The 20,649-nt window shown below is 38.8% G+C and overlaps 1 protein-coding gene across 5 annotated transcripts in view; it reads left to right on the top strand.

The window, feature by feature from the left end:
- Positions 1 to 20,649, top strand: part of LOC122773623 (unconventional myosin-XVIIIa-like) — a 76,540-nt gene that overhangs the window by 38,674 nt on the left and 17,217 nt on the right. For all 5 annotated transcript variants that reach the window (XM_044032421.1, XM_044032423.1, XM_044032422.1 and 2 more), the window contains exons 22-36: positions 1,258 to 1,401; positions 2,062 to 2,151; positions 2,423 to 2,542; positions 4,280 to 4,391; positions 5,080 to 5,207; positions 5,551 to 5,705; positions 6,450 to 6,573; positions 8,365 to 8,472; positions 8,579 to 8,671; positions 10,321 to 10,431; positions 11,331 to 11,435; positions 12,235 to 12,381; positions 13,038 to 13,151; positions 17,091 to 17,207; positions 18,725 to 18,808. In XM_044032421.1, the coding sequence (XP_043888356.1) occupies positions 1,258 to 1,401; positions 2,062 to 2,151; positions 2,423 to 2,542; positions 4,280 to 4,391; positions 5,080 to 5,207; positions 5,551 to 5,705; positions 6,450 to 6,573; positions 8,365 to 8,472; positions 8,579 to 8,671; positions 10,321 to 10,431; positions 11,331 to 11,435; positions 12,235 to 12,381; positions 13,038 to 13,151; positions 17,091 to 17,207; positions 18,725 to 18,808 (1,752 nt within the window). The remainder of the gene's footprint in view (positions 1 to 1,257; positions 1,402 to 2,061; positions 2,152 to 2,422; positions 2,543 to 4,279; positions 4,392 to 5,079; positions 5,208 to 5,550; positions 5,706 to 6,449; positions 6,574 to 8,364; positions 8,473 to 8,578; positions 8,672 to 10,320; positions 10,432 to 11,330; positions 11,436 to 12,234; positions 12,382 to 13,037; positions 13,152 to 17,090; positions 17,208 to 18,724; positions 18,809 to 20,649) is intronic.

The following is a 20,649-nucleotide window of genomic DNA, read 5'->3' on the forward strand; positions in this document are numbered from 1 at the left end:
CAAGAATATTCAGGGGGGAGAAAAAAAAAGGAGATGAATCATGTAATATCATGTTCACATCACATGAGTGTGTGTATTAGACATCAAGTGTGTAATAGTGTCTTAGATGATGAGGGTGAGAGTGAAATAGTTCTTTAATGCTGCTGCACAGTGTTTTTTAATCTGGTACTAATCTAAATCCTCAAGTGGCCAAATAACCTTGAGAAAACCCCCAAACACAGGGAGAAAATACAAATTCCACACACAAGGCCTCGCTTTAACTGGGATTTAAACTTGTGACCTTCTTGACTATAATTTGACGATCATATAATGTTTTATGCAGACGATATCGTTTTATATCCAGATTTTGTGGCATAGACAGATGTTGCTGACATTAATGAATATTGAAAACCACCCAATGACCTAATCAGATACTAGAAACAGACTTTCTCAGTTACATGAACCATTTTGTGGGGGGAAAAAAATCCTGTAAATTCTCTTTGAGTGCCATTATTTCCCAGTCACACCAACCCTTATTGTAGAATGCAGTCTGTTCTACTTGCGTGTTATGAATGGCTTTCCAGATTACCTGCAGTTAGAGGAAATTTCTCTTGATGCCTCTTCAACAAGCTGCAGGGATAACACTGATGTTTGGTCTTTGCTTGAAACATTTGCGGAGTGTCTGATAAACAGCCGTCAGTGAATCCACAAATGTACAAATGCTGAACGTTTTTTAGCTTTGTGTAGTCATAAAGGGCTGGTGAGTGTTGGTAAATCCTCTATTCGATTATGATTTCATGTTCATTTATCTTTTCTGTAGAGGAGACTTACTTGATGGAATGATTTGGGATATTTGAAGTGGGGTGGTATCGAGATAGTTATCCATAGTGTGTTACATATAAGTGACAGTGCTCTGCTGTAAAAAAGATTTGATCAGATTTGTCCTAATGTCTCTTGGTGGTGATTTAAGAATACCATTAACTTGACTCTGGCCTGGACAACAGTGCATCTTCAGTGGTGACCTAATCCTACGCGAGTGGGTGTAAATAAAAAGTCTTTCTTTATTCTGTCATCGCACATTTTCAATAATCTGGTCATTGTTAGTTTTAGTAAGAGAGAACTTATATGATGTTGCACCTAAATATTGCAGTTTTGATTGATTTCCATATTATTGGAAGTCAATGTTGGTTTGGTTAGAACAGAAACCATGTAGCTGCAATGTTCCATCTCTGGTTCTTCCTCTGCTTCATATTGCTGCACTTTGTGTTTGTGTGACAGATCCAGAACTTGGCCATCCGCTGCATTCAGAAGAACATCAAAAAGAATCGTGGTGTCAAACACTGGCCATGGTGGAAGCTCTTCACCACCGTCAGACCTCTGATCGAGGTGCAGCTCACCGAGGAGCAGATCCGTGGAAAGGATGTGCGTATACACACACACACACACACACACACACACACGGCTTTGCACACCACTCTTTGTGAGGACCCATCATTAATATACTGCATTCCCTACCATACCATAACTCATCATATCCCAACCATAAAAGCCTAAGTCAAAGTTTATGTTTATATACAACAAAAACAGTATTTCATAATAAATACATAATACAAATTGTAAAAAATTAACATCATAAATTAGTCGGTAATACCTACATATAAAAGTATGAAAATATAAATATACACTCACGCAAAGTAAATACAAAGTAAAGTAGTACTGTTTTCTTTAGAGTCACAACTTTAGAACTCATACACTTGAAATAACTTTTCGGGGGAATAAAAAGATCCAGTAAATGATTTCCTCACGATTTAATTCAGTTCTTGTTTCCAAATTTCCTGGATTTTTGCTCATTCTCACACTACTGTGAGGATTTGTTAGATAATGAAATATGACATCATATCATACAGTTAGATTTCAGAGGTAGCAGGAAGGTAGGTAACACCCAGTATACCTCTATAACTTGGCACAATCATGAACACAATCATGGTAATATTTAGTTTACATGGTGTGCAATAAGCTTTATATACTCTAACCTCACAAGCATGGTGTTCTGACACTAATCTCTCATCTAATCACCTTCAGGAGGAGATCCAGCAGCTGAAGCAGAAACTGGAGAAGGTGGAGAAAGAGAGGAATGAGCTGAGACTCAACAGTGACCGTCTTGAGAGCCGGGTAAACACACACACACACACAAAACACACATGTGACCAGGAGAGGATTAACTTGTGTCTGAAAATACATGTGAAGAAAAATAAAATGCATAATTGTAAATATTTTCATTAAAAGACATAGGATGGATGATTTTAGATCTATATAAATAAAATAAAGTATTGAACAGAGCATACACGACAATCTAACCTCACAAATTGTTATTAAAAGTAATGTACTGAATATAAATTACGATACATCATTTGTGTATGCGTGTGTGTGTGTGTTGAATTAGATCACAGAGATGTCATCAGAGTTGGCTGATGAGAGAAACACCGGGGAGTCAGCCTCCCAGCTGCTGGAGACAGAAACTTCTGAGAGACTGCGTCTGGAGAGGGATATGAAGGACCTTCAGGTAGAGACATGAACACGCATGCACACGCACACATAAACATAGACACACACGCACACGCACACTCACACTCACAGTGATGGCTACAATTTTAAAATCATATTGTCAGGCCATTTCTTCATCACTGTCCTCCCCCTGCTCCCTTGATCCATTTGATTCAGTTCTTGACATTTTTGACTGATGATTTTTCTGAGAAAATTCTTCCAGTCAATGCTTGGAAAAATGCGGTGAGGGGCTGTAAATGTCTTAGCTTTTAGAAAAGAAAGAATTTTGATACAGGGGCAATATGGTTGTTGACACAGAGGAGGAAAGAAGAAAGGCATATTGTAGTGGAATAGACCCAAAGTGTTAAGCTATGCTCAATATCAATACCGATCAACACGATTTCTTTTTTTAAGGCGTTGAAATCCTATATCATGTTACAGCAGCATAGGAAGCGCATCGTTTCTTTCTCTTATATTTCTTCTGACTCTGACGGACGTAATCACAAAAATGCACTGACTACAGACATATATTCAGACAATACAGATTATATTAGAGCTGCAACTAACGATTATTTTCATAATCGATTCATCTGTCGATTATTTTCTCGATTAATCGTTTGGTCCATAAAAGATCAGAAAACCTTAAAAAATCGGTGTTCGTCAAACCTGGAAATGATGATGTTCCCAAAATGATTAACTTTTAATGATTTCTTTGTTATCCAGAGCAAAGAAATGAAGAAAATATTCACATTTAAGAAGCTTAAACAATGGGAAATCTTTTTTTAATCATGAAAAAAGCTTCAAACCGATCAATCGATTATCAAAATAGTTGTCGATTAATTTAGTAATCGATTATTAATCGGTTCATCGATTAATTGTTTCAGCTCTAGATTATATGTGTATATCCACAGGGAGGAAGTTAGATCTGATCACAAGTGCTTACATGAGACGCATCCAGGATGCACGATAATGCCAGGTGTAAATGTGACCCCTGATCCACTGCTTGCAATTAATGGTGTGTTTTTGTGGCTGGCTTCTCTTATCCTTGTCTCCAATGTGAGGCTTATCGTCATGAAATGGCCATGATACATTCCTAATGTTATGGGAATCCACATGCTCTTCCTCTTCCTACCTAATATGTTAAAACAGTTCACGTTCCAGTTTCCTGCTGTTTGCGCGCTGAGCAAGTTCTCCAGTATGCTGATTTATCATCTGATGACATTATCTGAGAAAGCCAATAAATCCATCTCAAAGGAGTGTTGTTGAGATGTACTCTATTAGACTTGCTGGATAATTGGTATTGACCATTACAGAGTGCCTATTAGAGAGCACCAAACCAAATTCTTCACTTCTTTCCTCAGTATAACAGAGTTTGATTCACTAAAGTATTGACTGATTCACAGGAGTATCACTCCTGTAACAAATAAATCAACTGCAGTGACTTTTTCTGCAGGGAAAGCCAGCGAGCAGAGTCGGGGACTGGGCCCCCTTTGAATTGTGTTTGACGGGTTAATTATTCATAGAGCTGACTTCAGAAAGAGACAGATCATTATATTAGCCAGATACAAAAAAAAGGCTCAACCAATTGCCAATAGCTGATGTGTTTTTTTTCCATCGACCAACCGTAGTGCGGTTTCATTTTCTGTTTTACACTGACTTAACACTCCTTTCCTCCTGAAGCTTTTCTGATTCAATCTAAGGAGACAAATGTGTTCACACTGTCATTAATAAGTGTGTCATTTCTCATGTCCACCAGGGCAAGTTTGACACGATGAAGAAACAGATGGAGTCCATGGAGATGGAGGTGATGGAGGCTCGACTAATTCGGGCTTCTGAACTCAATGGAGAGATGGATGATGATGACTCAGGTCAGACACTCGTATTGTACACAAGCTCTCTTCACCTCTTTACATCCCTGCTACTGCCGAATTATAGCAAATATATTTCTGAAGGGCACTACAAATCGTTCATTGTGTTTATTTTTATTTTGATCCACATAAATATATAAATATTCTAAGAATAAAGCATATCAGAAGGAAAACAAGCTTTGTTCATGCCCCACCCCTTCACAAAATTTAATTCTAATTGGACTGGACGAAAAAAAAAGAAGCAGACACACAGGGACAGACAGATGGCACCAAAACTGACAAACACGATGTGGCTACATTTATCCTGCTGTTTCTAAAAAAGTGTTATTAAAGTCTATTTATTTTTAGATATACCTTTGTCTGTCTTTGAAAAATACACTTTAATGGTTGGAGGAAATAACCCAGCAGACTTCATAGTCTTGATTTGTGTTCATGTATAAAAATACATGAAAACCATTGTAAAACAAATTGCACCCAGAGTGTTCAGGATATTATGAGTCATAATGTTTTTCACTGTCTTCATTTGCATTAAACATGTGCATGTTATGGAGATGGACTCTTGAAATCATCCCCTGCAAAGGAGTTCTATTTTGAGCTCTATTTGTATATATTGAAAAGTGATTGTTACTTTAATAAAGCACATTAAGACATGAAAGAAGGGAAGACTGTAAACATGCTGATGTGACAGGAGGCGAGTGGAGGCTGAAGTATGAGCGAGCCATCAGGGAGATTGAGTTCACCAAGAAGAGACTGCAGCAGGAGTTTGATGACAAGCTGGAGGTGGAGCAGCAGAACAAGCGGCAGCTGGAGAGGAGGGTACGTGGACGCACTGCAGAGAGTTTCACTCATACACGCTTCCCACTTTCAAATCTGTTTATTTAGCCGTCATGTCACTTCTCCAAAAGTCAGCACCATACCACGCTACTTCCTGTGAAATGTACAATGCAGCACTTACTGGTTTTTAAAATAGAATTAAATAAAAATACAAACATTTGAATACATTTGTCACCTATGCTGTGACATATATGGTATGAGACACTTCTAAACTGAATTTAAATTGATTATTTGAACTCAGTCTATGGCATGATTTTACAGTGATACATACAGTGGAATTGTACATTGTACAAAAATGGTATGATGTGTCTGTGTGATTGTGCAGATCAGTGACCTGCAGGCAGATAACGAGGAGTCCCAACGAAATGTCCAGCAGCTGAAGAAGAAAGCCCAGCGACTGACGTCAGAACTCCAGGACACCAAACTTCACCTGGAAGGCCAACAGAGCCGCAACCATGACCTGGAGAAAAAGCAGAGGAAGTCAGTGCAAACACACTCAAATAGTGGTCTTACCTCACTCATAATATCCCACAAAGAGGGTAGCTCAACTGTTTTATCGTGTTATGATATTATTTTATATATTGATAAATGAATATACAATTCAGCGTCGTAAGCTTTTTTTTGCCCATTTTTTCACAGTTTCACTTTTATAATGTCACAAAAGGCAGCTAGAATATGATTTGGCAATTTTATTTGGGTCCAATGCTGGTGTTGAGCCATAATAAGAACCTGCACTGGGTTGTTTTTCATGTCAGATTCCAAGGTGTATGTTTGTCTCTTCATTGTTGTGTAAGTGAAAGCAAGCTTTAAATTACAAACAAACACAACACTTTATCACAATATTGATCCAGATCAGTTTATTGTTACACCCCAAGTTCCCACTCACTGAGTAGCTGTAGTAACAATTGTAAAAACAACATCTACTGTGTAGAATAGAGAAGTCTCTATAGGTCATTTGCTCTCCTGCGTACCTTTGAGTACCTACGTTTGAGTGTGTGCAGCCACTGTGAGTCCACAGTGTTGTTAACACAGACACATAATCTCCTTTGTGACCAGCTTGGCACATTTCATGAGATTTGATCCTTGTTTCTTTTGTGACCTTTCACACTCGTGAATATTCCCTTCAATTCATATCTCATCAGAGGAACAGTAGTTTCACTTCATTAGTGTTTGGACAGTGTTAATCAGTGGGTTGTGTGACCCTCCACGTGTGTTTGTGTTTAGGTTCGACAGTGAGCTGAGTGGCGCTCAGGAGGAGGTGCAGAGGGAGAAGAGCCTGAGGGAGAAACTTGCCCGTGAGAAAGACATGCTGACCGGAGAGGCTTTCAGTCTGCGACAGCAGCTAGAGGTTTGTGTTGGTTTAGTACAGTTTGTGTCGCCATAATTGAAATACAGTCTTATGTGTGAAAGGACTAGAAAATCAATTTAATTTAATTTAGATTATTATACCTATAAAATGCTCATTGCTGGAGGATTGTGTCTTGTGTTGCACTGGGAGAATGTATTCATGCACTATAGAATAAACTATAGGATTCATAAATTAGGCCTGAAGGATTTAGGTTTATCATAATATATTTGTGATTTCTTTATGAGCGATTTTTTTCTTGAACCTTCATTTTGATGTTCACTGTTCACTGATCATTCTCAGTTCCTAATGTACATTTTATCCTGATAGGCAGCTATTAGCAATTTGGTTCAAAAACAATGAATTGTTCAGCCATATCACAAACATAGAACCTGGACAGCAGCATGGTGCAATTTATAGTTAACAGGGAATTAGATTAAGAAAAATGTTTTTCCCTCAGTTGCTCTAGTCATGTGTGACTGTGAGACTGTTCAGTTGGAACTCTGAAGAATCTGTGTGAAAACAGACTATGAGCTCAAATTAGATTTTCAGACTACAATTAATTAAGGGCAAGGCATTAATCCCACAAAGTTACTGAGTAGGATTGCTCCAGTTGTTTGCCAACAAGCCAGAACCCAAACGAACAAACACCAGTGTTGAATAAAGAAAAACAGAGGATTGTCAAATGCAAATTGAATCGATGGATTACTATTAATGAAAATGATACAGAACAAACGAAAGAAACATAGCATCTCCCCGGTGTTCTGAACTTGAGAGTAATTTGACTTTCCACACACTCAAGTCTTCCATGACCATAATGAAAGAAGAGAAGAAGACAAAAATCTAACTAAGAGCCCAGATACATTTTTATTTTGTGTTACTTAATAATATCTTATTCTCTTGTCCCAGCCAGTAACTTAAACACTTGTCTGTACAATAAGAACAAGCTGTGTATATTTTGTCGTATGCCTTCACAATAGCTGTTCTACACAGTAGAGAAAAGTCACAGCCACATGTGTGAACTGTGTTCTCTTTATTCCTCCTGTCCTCTCTCCTCTGACCCTGACGTCCGACATCCACAGTCATGGAAGACGGGGGCAGAGAGGCTCCTTGAGGAGCTCTGGCCAAGCTTATCACTTGTGTTTCCTACAGGCTTTTTGGCCATGAGCTTCGCATGATTTATAATACCGTTGGCTATGATAACGACTTCTGAGAGTGGATGTGAGATTGACTTCAAAAACACAAAGTCAAATGTAAAACTTGAATAACCAGTTTTAACTTAAATATCAAAAACAGAAATAAAGATGATCATTTAAACTTTGTCCAAAAGAAAAAAAGTATAGCTTGTGAATCTCATAAGTTATACATAAAAATACTACATCTGTTAGAGTTATAGCACCGTCAGTGCTTAGACTTCAGCTGATTCATTTTGTGACTAGAACAACTTAACACTAAGATGTCACATTTGGCGTCAGCGTGGAATCATGCAGTAACTTTAAGAATCCTTACACCCTGTTCCTCTGTGTAATTGAATCACTGCTAATTACTCTGTACAAAGGTGTAAATCTAATGGAGGTCCGCAGGTGTGCAGATTTGAACTGTGGGTGTCTGCACTGCAGGAGTTTGTAATTATGAATAGATATTGTGAAAATGAGTTTGTGTGTGTGTGTGTGAGAGAGTAGCTACCTGCAGAGCTGAGGAACTATTAGCTCAGCTTTCCCTCATCACGTTTAAAGTTGTGTGTGTCTGTTGTTCCGTATCACCACTGTATGACGGTAACCATCTGTCCTGCAGGACAAAGACTTGGAGGTGTGTGCACTCAACCTGAAGCTGGACCAGCTGGAAGCCGAGCTGCAGGACCTCAACTCCCAGGAATCCAAAGATGAAGCATCGCTGGCCAAGGTCTCCATCCTTTCTTTTCATCCTCTTTATTTTCTTTGAGGAATAGTTTTTTGTCCTGTTCTGTAACATTTCTGTTGTTGTTATTATTTATTTATGTATTATGCAGGTGAAGAAGCAGCTTCGAGACATGGAGGCCAAGGTGAAAGACCAGGAGGAGGAGCTGGACGAGCAGGCCGGAAACATTCAGATGTTAGAACAGGTACAGACTCTTCTGTGACAGCAACAACAAAAACACTCTAACCTGAACTGTCAAATTAATTTCTTATAATATGAATTTGCTATGGTAAATGAATTGAGAAACAGTAGCTACTGTGCATATGTGGGTGAAATAGTTAGCAGACTCTTCTGGTGGGTTTGTGCCTGAGCTTTTTATATGTCCTCATTAGCGCTGAGAATCACAGTGCTAACACAATATGACACAATGAGGTTATTTTTCCCAAAATGTGGGATGTGGCCCACTGATGGGCCATGAAGGCATTGCAGGTGGGCCTCAGCCACTCACCAAAGTCATCAAAACACAATTCATTGCCCAGCTGAAAATCAGTGTTGTAGAATTTTTAAGCACCTCAAACCTCTTGACGTTGGGGAACTCTGTAATATGTATGTGCGTGACCCACAACAATGATTATGTCACAATACAGCAGTTTTGTAAAATACATCATCACAAGAATTCATCACAATATCTGCCTGATGAACTGATTTACACAAACTACCGTTAAAAAGAGTGCAGGAATGACATTGTTTTCGCCGCTGTCTGCCATTAACCTGCTGTCAACGTCTGGTTCAACTATTCCTAGGATAAAGGCTTGTGAATCAAATTGGCAGGAAGTTAGATTACGCTGCAATTTCTTACAATTAAACAATCACTATTTGTTACCAGCAATATTGATAACTGTATTGCATCAGGGCAACCATATATTTACATTTTCTCCCAACCCTAGTCTTGTGTAAAATATCGTTTAAAAGCGATTGATTATTGCAGCACTACAGTGAGAGTAAGTGACATTTTACAATGACAGTATACAGTATGCGAGGAAATGGCTGTGGAGACAATGTGGCAGTTTGAGGTTTCGCTCATCATTTTGCTTTGTCAAACACATACGTCGCTAGATTTGCTCTCACCTCTTTCTTGGAGGTCTTTTCTTGGACCCATGTTATTTCTGCTCGGCCTAAATTGCCATCATCATGTCAATTTTTAACACCATCCTCATAATAGCTTGGCTATATGACTCAGTCCAATGTTTTCTGTCCTTTTAGTGCTGGGAATTTAAATACGACAGCACTGTGCTGATGAATATTTTATTTGTTTACTTGTGTTCAGGGTTAATTTAAGTATTACTGTTCTTGTAGCTCTTTCCAACTGACAAAAATAATCTGTCTCTGTGTTTGGAGATGTGTTAACAGCCATAGAGCCATTTGGTTAAAGGATTAAAGCGCAGACAAACTCGGCGATTTGCTTTACAGAACAGACACGCTACCGTAACAGTGTATTCACACAATGAGGTCAGACAGTCGGAAGAAGGAGATAGTAGATGAGAAGTTTGCTAATTTTTGCAGCGTTGTCTCAGAACGAAGTTCAATAACCCAGACAAAGTGGTTATTTCACTTTCCCTGCACAGTAGTTTCACATCCTGCTCTTAATTTTATTATTGTGACAAAGCGTCTGCCTCTTTGGGTTTGAGAGGGATGGTTCCTTGTCTTGCCAACGTTAATCCTGACATTTTTATTGCCAGAAGCGAGAAGGCAATTTGGCAAATCCTGCAAGTTTCTGTAAAGGTCTATTCCATCCCAATTGTTCTTTCAACCCATTAGTCATTGCAGAGCGTATAATGTGTGTTTTTCTTTCAGGCCAAGCTGCGTCTGGAGATGGAGATGGAGCGCCTTCGCCAGACCCATTCCAAGGACATCGAGAACAAAGATGACGAGGTGGAAGAGATCAGACAGTCGTGCAGCAAGAAGGTGAAGTTTATTTCACATACATTCGGTTTCTATTTTCTGTAGTGTACATGTATGTATATATGCGTTTGCAATCATGTATTTGTAATTAATGCTAGTTTTAGGAATGGTCAAAATTATGACCAATTATTTTTAATTACTGTGAAAGATCTTCATTCAGACACACAAGTTTTCTTCACTTATATAATTTCTTAAGTGCCTTTTGTAGTTTTGTTACTCTTTCTGCAATCAATTCTGTTTAATTTATTTTTTATAACCCATGCCTCATTAGCCAATGCATACTGAGCTTTTTCCAAGCTAGTGAATACTCTACAAAGTGTCTTTCTGAGACATTTATACAGTGATGTATGAATTAATGAAGGAGATGTGTAAATGAAGCGCACAAAAAAAAGCCACGATTGACTTCAATGTTACAATTATTCTATTTTTAGAGCCACTGTGACAATAAGATGTTAGTAATATGTCTTAAAATCTGGTACAGTTACTTTTAATTTTTATTTTTTTTGTAAAGATAGTCCTTTATTTACTTACTACTACTACTTACTAAAAGTAACTGTACCACATTTTAAAATACATAGAGAGACATGAAGGTAATACTGTCACTGAATAATATGAAAATAAAAGCAAGAAGGAGACGACACAAAAGAAAATAAGAAGGATTAAAAAGCAAAAAGAAATGCAAAATAAAAAGCAATAAATTCATTAAGATGGAAAACTAAAATGATGACATCATATTAAAAGTCTTCTCTTTATGCCAGTAATCACAATAATTGTTTACTGTCATAGGTCAGCAATTTTATGTACGCCACTTAAACACACGTTATTTATTTGTATGTGATCAGAAATAATTATGATCGTACTCATATCTGTGTGCCTGTTTTTGTGCTCGTTTGAATGTTTAGCTGAAGCAAATGGAAGTCCAGCTTGAAGAAGAGTACAGCGAGAAGCACAAGGTGCTGAAAGAGAAGAGAGAGCTGGAGTCGAAGCTTCTCTCGGCACAGGACAAGGTAACTACACCAGATACGGTGAGATGGATCCAGTCCTGTTGGAGCCAGACCACGATCTTCGAACATAACGCAGATCACTCCGTCTTTCTGCTTTCAGATTGAAGGGAAAACTTATTTTAAATCGCCTGACATGTTCTAACAGGGCTTGACCTTTGTACCAGTACATTTGGAGTTGGATAGTAACAGAATATTAATGATGTTATTTGTGCTAAAGCTCCAGCACCACTAGGTCTCTAGGTGCTGGAGATGTGGGGGATGCTCTGTAGATGAGAGAGTAATTTATACTCGATGAATCACGCAACGAGAGAGGCACCAGTGTTGATGAAGTTCAGGCTGATTTTGCCATAATTTGGCAAACTGAGTATGCACACATGAACTTTTATTTTTACTTTTATTTCTTGTACTGGCAAAGTCCTACAGTAAATGTCCATGTCTGTGATCACAGATAGAATTTGATAACAGATAATTATTTAGCAGCTTTTTTGTGGAACGTTGTCTAGTTTTTTACTGTATACATTTGAGTATAAATAAAAAATAAATCAGCATTTTTAATAAACATGAGAGAATCACAACTCACGTCTGTGTTAGTTTACATCAATAACATGGTTATAAAATAGGCAAAATAGTATTTTTGGATTATTATTATACTGTGTTTCATCTGTGTGTGTGTGTGTGTTAAATTATCTAAAATGTCTTTGGTTCAAATTTGAAGGTGTTGCTCTCAAACTGGTGAAAGAAATTCAGTCATCTCCCTGATGCAGTGTATTTGTGCAGTCAGCAAATGTGCCCTGTTTTTCAGGTGAGAAGCGGCGACATGGAGACTGAGAAGCGTTTGAGGAAAGACCTGAAGAGAACCAAAGCCCTGCTGGCCGACGCACAGATCATGTTGGACCACATAAAGAACAATGCACCCAGCAAGCGGGAGATCGCCCAGCTCAAGAATCAGGTACAGCCATGACAACACCATTTTATGTGCAATACGTGAGGATATAAAGTCAGCTACGCTTCCTGTGTGATGTCGCTGATCGCCTACGTCACAGGGTTTTATTTATCAACAAACAGCCGTAACTCGTGACGCAGAGAGGACCATGTCCCCTACGTGATCACATACTGCATCACTTACATGAAGGGGTGTCCTATTTTAACCACTAGTCCTTGTAACTGAGTTCAAGTGGCAAGTGGCAATGACACTGTCTGATCCCTGATACTGAGAGACTGTTTATATAGCATCTATTTTTACTTCAATATTTCACTGACAGCAGCTTTAAAATAAGCTTCTGAATCATGTTGATGACTCACTGAATTGTAATAAGGGAGAAGGAGCCTCTTTCATTCTCACTCTCCACCTGAACCTCTGTCCTTGCCCTATGCAAATTTGGCGAGTTTGAGTTTTGAGTAGTGTGTAACTTTGTGACAGAGATTTCAATGGACACAATCGAACCAAGCAAAGTTCAACAGTAACGCCTACCTGAGATTATTTAAAGAATTAGAATTCCTCAAACATCTGCTTTGATCATGTCGTGTCCTTGCTCCGACGATGGCACATCCAGCTGGATTTACTCTGAGGCTGCTGCTGTGATACATTTCCTGTGTCTGTTGCAGCTGGAGGAGTCTGAGTTCACCTGTGCAGCTGCAGTTAAAGCTCGCAAGTCCATGGAGGTGGAAATTGAAGACCTACACGTCCAGATGGAGGACATCTCCAAAACAAAGCAGGCGGTCAGTGCACCTCTCTCGATCTCAACCTCTCACCCACTCAAAATCACATTCCGTGTCCTGGTCTGATGCCACCACAGGTGGCAGTTTAGATCTAGTTTATGGTCTAGTTTATGGCGTGTCGTTGTTAAACAGGAGGAAGAAGCTAAAGCTGTCACAGCACTTGGAAATGATCGTCACTGGTGTTCAAGTAGGTTGTACTTTGAGGATTTTATAAGGCTGTGCCATCTGTGGTGGTAGGAGGGCAGCAGTAGATATGTCAAGGCGTTGCCTTCAGCCAGAGATAAGAGGTTATAGGACACATCTGTTCCCTCACAGCTCATCCTCTTACTCCCACTGTGTTTCATTTTCTGGGAGAGGGTGGAGTGCAGTGTGATGGTTGCATTCTTATTTCCTTGCAAAAATGCACTTTTTATTCTTTCTGAATGTGTTTCTTCCCTACTTCTTTTCCTTTCTTCTCGCCTCTACTGTGACCTTTCCTTTTTTTTTTTGCTTTTTGACTTTGACATTTTTCAATCCAAGCTCTGTTCCCATGGCAATGTGGTTCCAGGAGTTCTTCTCACAGCCTTTTTCATTCTTCACACCCACATTTTTCCCTCTATTCGTTTGCCCCCAGTCTTAATCTCTCTACTGACGGATGGATCATTTGTGCCAGTGTCGGTAAAGGATGTATCAGTAAAACATTATAATCCTTGATGTTAGATTACTGTTCATTGGAACAAATGGTCACTGAATGTGTATGTGAATGGCAAAACTGTAGTCTAAAGCACTATATAAATACAGTCCATTTTTCCATTTTCCATTTGGAACTATAGTGATTACACATCTAGCTGAGGAAGACAGCCTGCCCACTCCCAGTTGGGCTCTGTTTGAATATTCCTCCTATTTTTTTCTCTTTACTATTGCTAAGTGCCTGTTTATAGTGTGATCTGTTTGGTTTCCCCCTATAATAGGTTAACTGCCTTCAGATAATGTATGTTGTGATTTGGCTTCATACAAACAAAAATGAATTGAATATTTAAATGTTTTCCCACATGCTTCAAGGAAATCGTTACACCTGTTAAAGGTTAGTTTAATGTTAGAGAAGTATTCATGGTTATTACACAGAAACTACCACAGGTGTCCCGGTAATCACTATACTTCTTGACGAAAACAAGGTAAATGATCTAACAACCATTTAAAGCACTTTACGATGCAGATTTGCCATTTACCCATTCACACCATTTCACACACTTGTCACATGCTGCTGAGGAACACATCGGCAGACAGGCTGGAAGAGCCAGTTATCAAACCGCAAACCCTTTGGTTAGAAGACAACCTCCTCTACTTATTGATCCACTGCAGCCCCATAAAGACTGTTGCATTTGATATTACCATGAAAATAAGTAGAACGATGCTCCTGCTCCCTGGTTATTACACAGAAACCACCATGTTCAGTGTTCAGTCTCTGTATTGAACTAGAAGGAAGGTTTTTAATGATGGTTGAACTCAAAACTACATCCAAAAACCATAACTTTAAACAACTACAGACCACACTACTGATTTTGTCACATCCTGACCTCATTCAGCGAGCAATGATACATGTTTAATTTGCCTGAGCAGGCGATTGAGATTCACCTGCATTCACATAATGTGAGACCATGTACTTTGATGTGCGTCACCCACTTATGTCCCATTAACGTTATATAACATTATGTACAAGGTATGTGGCCCATCTCTATCATCATGTTCCTATATTAGGCTTTGATAAGTAAGTTCATCTACAGACATAAAGTTCTTCAATAAATGTCTGGTCCGTTGAGTATCGCAGAGATGTTTGTTTTAAAATGATGCCTTTGGAGATGAACTGTGCTGCACATGTCTAGCCTGCTGGGGAAGGTAAACGGCTGAAAGAATTAATGATGGATGTAGTTACTGTGATTTCTCTTTTTTCCTTCTTTTTCCCGCTAACGATTAAATCATGGCATTTCAGATTGCCCACCGTTTTTTGCCATTCTTCCACCACTCTTGGCATAATGACAATGTTTTGAGAAAATTGTCTCGAAAGCTTTTCTTTCTGCAGAGAGCCTCAGCATCTGAGTGGAAAAAATGAGCCATTCCACATAATTGAGTTTAGATTGTGCTGACAGCCTATTGTTAAACGGGTTAAATGACAGTTTGATGCTACTGACTGCAATATTTGTTTGTTTTGACTTTCTTTTCTTTCTTTTTTTCATGCAACCGTCCTATTTTTCCTTCATGGTCAGAGCTGGAGCTGCTTTTGAATTCATTGAGGCTAAGGGATTTTTTAAAAAGGGGAAAGTGAGATGTATAAATGAATTCAATTTACCTTCATAATCCAAATCCATGTTTCCAATTTTTTCTTTTTTTATTCTCCATTATGATTGGAGTGTTTCTGGGTAACAGGATGCCACAGTGAGCTCTTTTTTGTCCCTGACCCCTGAGTATGCTTGTTTTGAGGGTTCATTAGCCTTTTCATACAGTCTCATTAGTGATAATTTATTAATCCATTTCCCTGCACCTCCAACCCCCCTCTCACGCTATCTTTTGTACTATAAGCCTGTCATTACTGAAATAGAATTACTCAAGCACAATTCCTTCTCTCAGCTGAAGGTAAGAGGCAGTCACTGTTTGTGTTTAGTGGGAACCTCAATAGCCTCTGTTTGGCCCTGTGATCATGGGGTTTTGGGAGTTCAGATTCTATAAATGCTCTTCTCTGAGAAAATGCCTCTCCTGCTTTTAGTTACATTACACAACAAGAGATATTTGAAAAATAAAAAACGGATAATGACAGTAATTTAATTATGATTAATTGGGGGTTGCCACAGCAGATTATCTGCCTCCATCCTGCCCTATCTCTTACAGTATGTCCTCATTATTGCTATTACTACTACAACGACTAAAAAACTGTGATGCATAGTATATTGGCAAGTTGTTTCACGTGTAACTTTTCGGAATAGAAATAACCACAATACAGAAATAGTAAAATAGAAGCATATTCATCTCATGAAACATTTGTGAGGCGGTGGAGTGACAAACACGACTAAAGCTCGTTCTGCTGTGTGGGCATGCTGTGGCTGTGCTGACCCTTTGGAAGAATAATACCTCAGTTTCTGAAAAACATTATTCACTTAAATATTTTGATTCATTTTTAGAAATTTCCTTTAAAAAATTTCCGTTGTGATCCTACAACATGAAATATAATGACAGATAATGGATAAAGGACTATATTAAATAGTAACCAATAATTTTATTACACTTGATTATTGATTTATTGTTTTAACAGTCCATTACACAAACTCAGCGCAGTAAGGGATTAGTAAGGGATGTAATACATTTTAATCCAGTCTCTGTGTCGTGCGTCAGCTAAAATAAATATTACAAGACTTGTTTGAAGGTTTTATCTTCTGGATAATTTAAAATAAGAATGTTTCCTGTCAGTATACCCCACTTTTCCCTTCTGCTTAATTGCTTCTGCCTCCCATTAAAGTTGATATACAGTATATGAAGCATTTATATTGTTTATGTGCTGTTACTATATCAGCTGAAACTAAAAACTCACCTAAAACTCCTTTTAATGTTTTCTAAGTTCATACAGAGCTGCACAGTTTATGACAATCAACTCTTCTCGAATATGGTGGACTGTAATAAATCCCTGACTCCAAACAATGCACTACACTGTGATCAAATGCACACGTCTAAGCACATTTCATGCTCGATCATGCAGACTACCTTTTAGTGTTTTCCTCCATGACTGCAATAAACAGATGTTACTATGCTCAATCACAGATGTACTATATTAGAATATAATTTTGCATCAAATGTCATAATCTCACTACAGTTCAAATACAAAACCTTCTGTGTAAATATTGTCTGACATAGAGATGCCACAGCCGGGTCCGCATTTTGACACCGATCTTTGTTTTCCCGTCTCTCCTTCAGCTGGAGGAGCAGCTGAGTCGTTTCCAGAGGGAGAAGAATGACCTGCAGTCCAGGATGGAGGAGGACCAGGAGGACCTCAACGAGCTGATGAAGAAACACAAGGCTGCTGTGGCACAGGTCTGCTTTTCTCCTCTCTGTCACTTTCATATCAATATGCATTACTGGAATAATTAAAGTACAAATTGCATTTGCTAATTAATACTTCGATTTCCTTTTGAGGGTTTATTCATTAAATAATTCCTTGATATTTTTAGTTAAAAATGGATATACAGACGTAACATAGCATTAATTACCTTTTCTAACTAGACCTCACAGTTGAATTGTTCCCTTTCTGAGATTTTCTGGTTACATTTTACAAAAACCCTTGATAATGATATAATGGCCCGCCTCCTCAGTAGGTGGTTTGGGGGGCTCCGCTTCCGCCAGTGGTGGGCTGGCCTTGTTCCGGGGGCCCTGGGCATGGGGTGGTTTGGTTCTCTGTCCGTGGTTCTGTCATCTTCTGCCCCCTTGGGCTGACCTTTTTAAACAATGCACTGTTGCACTGAATTCACCTGAATACTAGAATATAAAACCATTACACCTTTACATCACTTTTAATTACATATAGTGTATATGAATACAAAAATCAGTGCGTCAGCCACTCACCCAGAGTGACAGAAATGCTAATACAAACAAATAGACAGACAACAGATGAAGGCATTACCTAGCTGAAAATCTGTGTCCAACTCTTAATCAGATCCAGTTTATTTTGCGTCATTCCTCACACCTACACACATTTTCCTGGATAGTGGTTTAGTAGTTTAGTCCTGCTAACAGACAGACACACGGACAGATAATAGGCACTTGGTTCAAAAGGCTGCGTGCCAATACTATGACCTAAAGACCACCTTTTTGTTGAGTCACTCCAGGAATAGCAAAGCTAATAGTGCTTTGTCCAGTTGGTCCAATGTTTCAGTAAGTTGGAGTGTCAGGATCAGGACGCGATATTGACACAAACAGCCTCCCTGCAGGTTCTGTCTGTCACATCATGTTTACCACAGATTCATGTCTAAAATTGAATTTGAAAAAGGGAACAGTACCAGCATCAAGGTTTTCTTAGAATTGTTTTAACACCACCCAACTCTGCCCACCGAGTCTCCCACATTAATATGAATGTGGCTGTACAGACAGATGAGCAGAAAGTGGAGTGGCAGCGCTTCCTTTCCTGATGGCCGATGAGTGATATGATGAGTGATTTTGCTCCGGTGGCTCAAAATGAATTCATCCTTTCTGTCTAAACAGCATAATTCCCAGAGGGACTGGGTCTGGTAGAGTGCTTCATCTGCTGTGTAAAAAGCACTTGGCTCTTGACATTTCACACAGGTCACATTGAACTGAAGTGTATTGATTTGCTTTCATAAGACTTAAAAAACAACACATTTCCAGCAGATTTATTTGTCCTGATAATGTCACTGTGATGTCACTATGTTTTACTGGATCTACTTTGAATCTTTTATAGTTTGGCATTTGATGGACACTTTTAGGACATGTGATTTATGCATACTGTATAGAATAAAAGAAAAGAGAAAAATGTAATGTATGTTTACAGTACCATTCTGATTCCTGACTTTCCTATGTTGTTTTTTTGAACACAGTCAGCCCAGAACCTGGCTCAGATCAGTGACCTACAAGCCCAGCTGGAGGAGGCCCTCAAGGAGAAGCAGGAGATTCAGGAGAAGGTAGATGCTGCCTTTCTGCTCCTGGCATACATCTGATAGTGATGGTCAGATAGTTGAGCTTCGCAGTGCGTCTAAAAGCATTTGGAAACATAAGAAAGCAGCGAAGCAACAAAGAGTAGGAGTTCAACCCTTTAACAGGTCAGCTTTAAAAAGTAGAGGGCAGAGGAAACCAGCAGGACTCGTGTTAAATGATCTGTGTTTGGATTCGTGTTTTATTTACAGCGTTCCACTCAAAGCACTTTACACAGCGGTTTTGCCTTTCACCCATTCACACCCACACATTCATACAGGGCATCTTCTGTATATGTAGCACTTTGGGTGTCAGTGTTTTCCCCAGGCCACTTCACCATGTAGCCCGGAGAGTAGTGTGACCCGCACGAACCCCTGAGAGAACACTAGTATTACATTAGTGAGCTAGTGTTGAGCCCGTAGGTTATTTCACTGTGGGCCTTCTGATAGATGCTAAGAAAACCTTTAATTTACTTTTTGTTCAGTAAGTTGTAATAATGTCTTAGTGATATCTAATTGATAAATTGGTTGTGTACGTTCCCAACTTGACTGACAGGGAAACACAATGCTGTGATATACAAGGAACTGAGGGCAATTGAACAATGAAAATAGATATATGAGTGTTTTACTGTAAGTCTTCCACAGCCATTGCAGACATGAGCTAGATACATAACACTTAATTGTCCAAACAAAAGTTTGCTATGTAAATAAATATTAGTTAATAATATTAATATTAGTAATTATTAATTAAATATTAAATCTTTTTGGTCTAATTGATTTTGTTCATGGCACAGCAGCATTTGAACTCTCCCTGTTATATTCTTGACATGTTAACTCAATATTTTCTAAAAAGTCAGAGTCCTGTATGTCTCGTACATGACATGGCTCATGTTGCAATTACAAGTTCCACTTGAACGATAGACACAGCAAATAACAAGCCACTTGGTAGTGACAAGAAAAGAGTTGAAAGTGTCTTTGTGCCTTTGGTTATACTTCCAACAAAATCTCCCTCTGCCCTTGGACTCGTAGGAACTTGACGTACAGTACATAATGATTCATGTCTGTAGCTAAATTAGGATCAAATTGAACCCTCACTCAATCTTGACACAATTTACGACTATTAAGATTTGAGAGGCCCAAGACTGAAGTTCAGAATGATGGGTGTCTGCCTCTGAATTGAGAATTCTTACCTTTTAAGATGAGGGTCATGACTGATTTAAAAAGTTTCAAGAACAGTAGCCATGTGCTTTTTGTGCGTTTGGTCTTTTCTTCAAGAAAAAAAAATTGATAATTTTTCAGATATGAAGTGCTGGGAAATTGGAAGGAGTTTGATGGATTTTCTGCAGATATACCATATCTATAATTAGATCAGTGCTCTGTAGAACTCAGATTAGTAATTGTTGTCAGTTGTTATGATTATCTAATGTCAACTGAGAAGTTGAAGTTGTCACTAGTTTATTGTCCTTTTAAAAAGTTCCATTTGCAAAAACCTGTGTAAAATGCGCAGCGCTGCCTTTGCTTGTTTCCTTTGCAAAAATAAATACAACCCTTGATGTAATTGATGTGTCATTCAAGCAGGACTGGCGCCTGCAATATGTGACAAAGATGGCCAACTTAGTTTCCCAACTCAGACAAGCAATAAAGCAGAACATGCTAGTGCTTCCATCCTTGTAATGACTATTGCTGAATGAGTATTTTTCTCTGTCAGACACAGCTGTACCTGACAAATCAAACCCAGTGGAGGGGAGGACGAATACTCGGGGGATATTTTGTCTTTGCATGACCCGTCCACACACCATCTGAGACCTCTGCTTAAGGGCACATATATCTAG

Source organism: Solea senegalensis, linkage group LG8 (assembly GCF_019176455.1).
Source record: "Solea senegalensis isolate Sse05_10M linkage group LG8, IFAPA_SoseM_1, whole genome shotgun sequence".
NCBI lineage: Eukaryota > Metazoa > Chordata > Actinopteri > Pleuronectiformes > Soleidae > Solea > Solea senegalensis.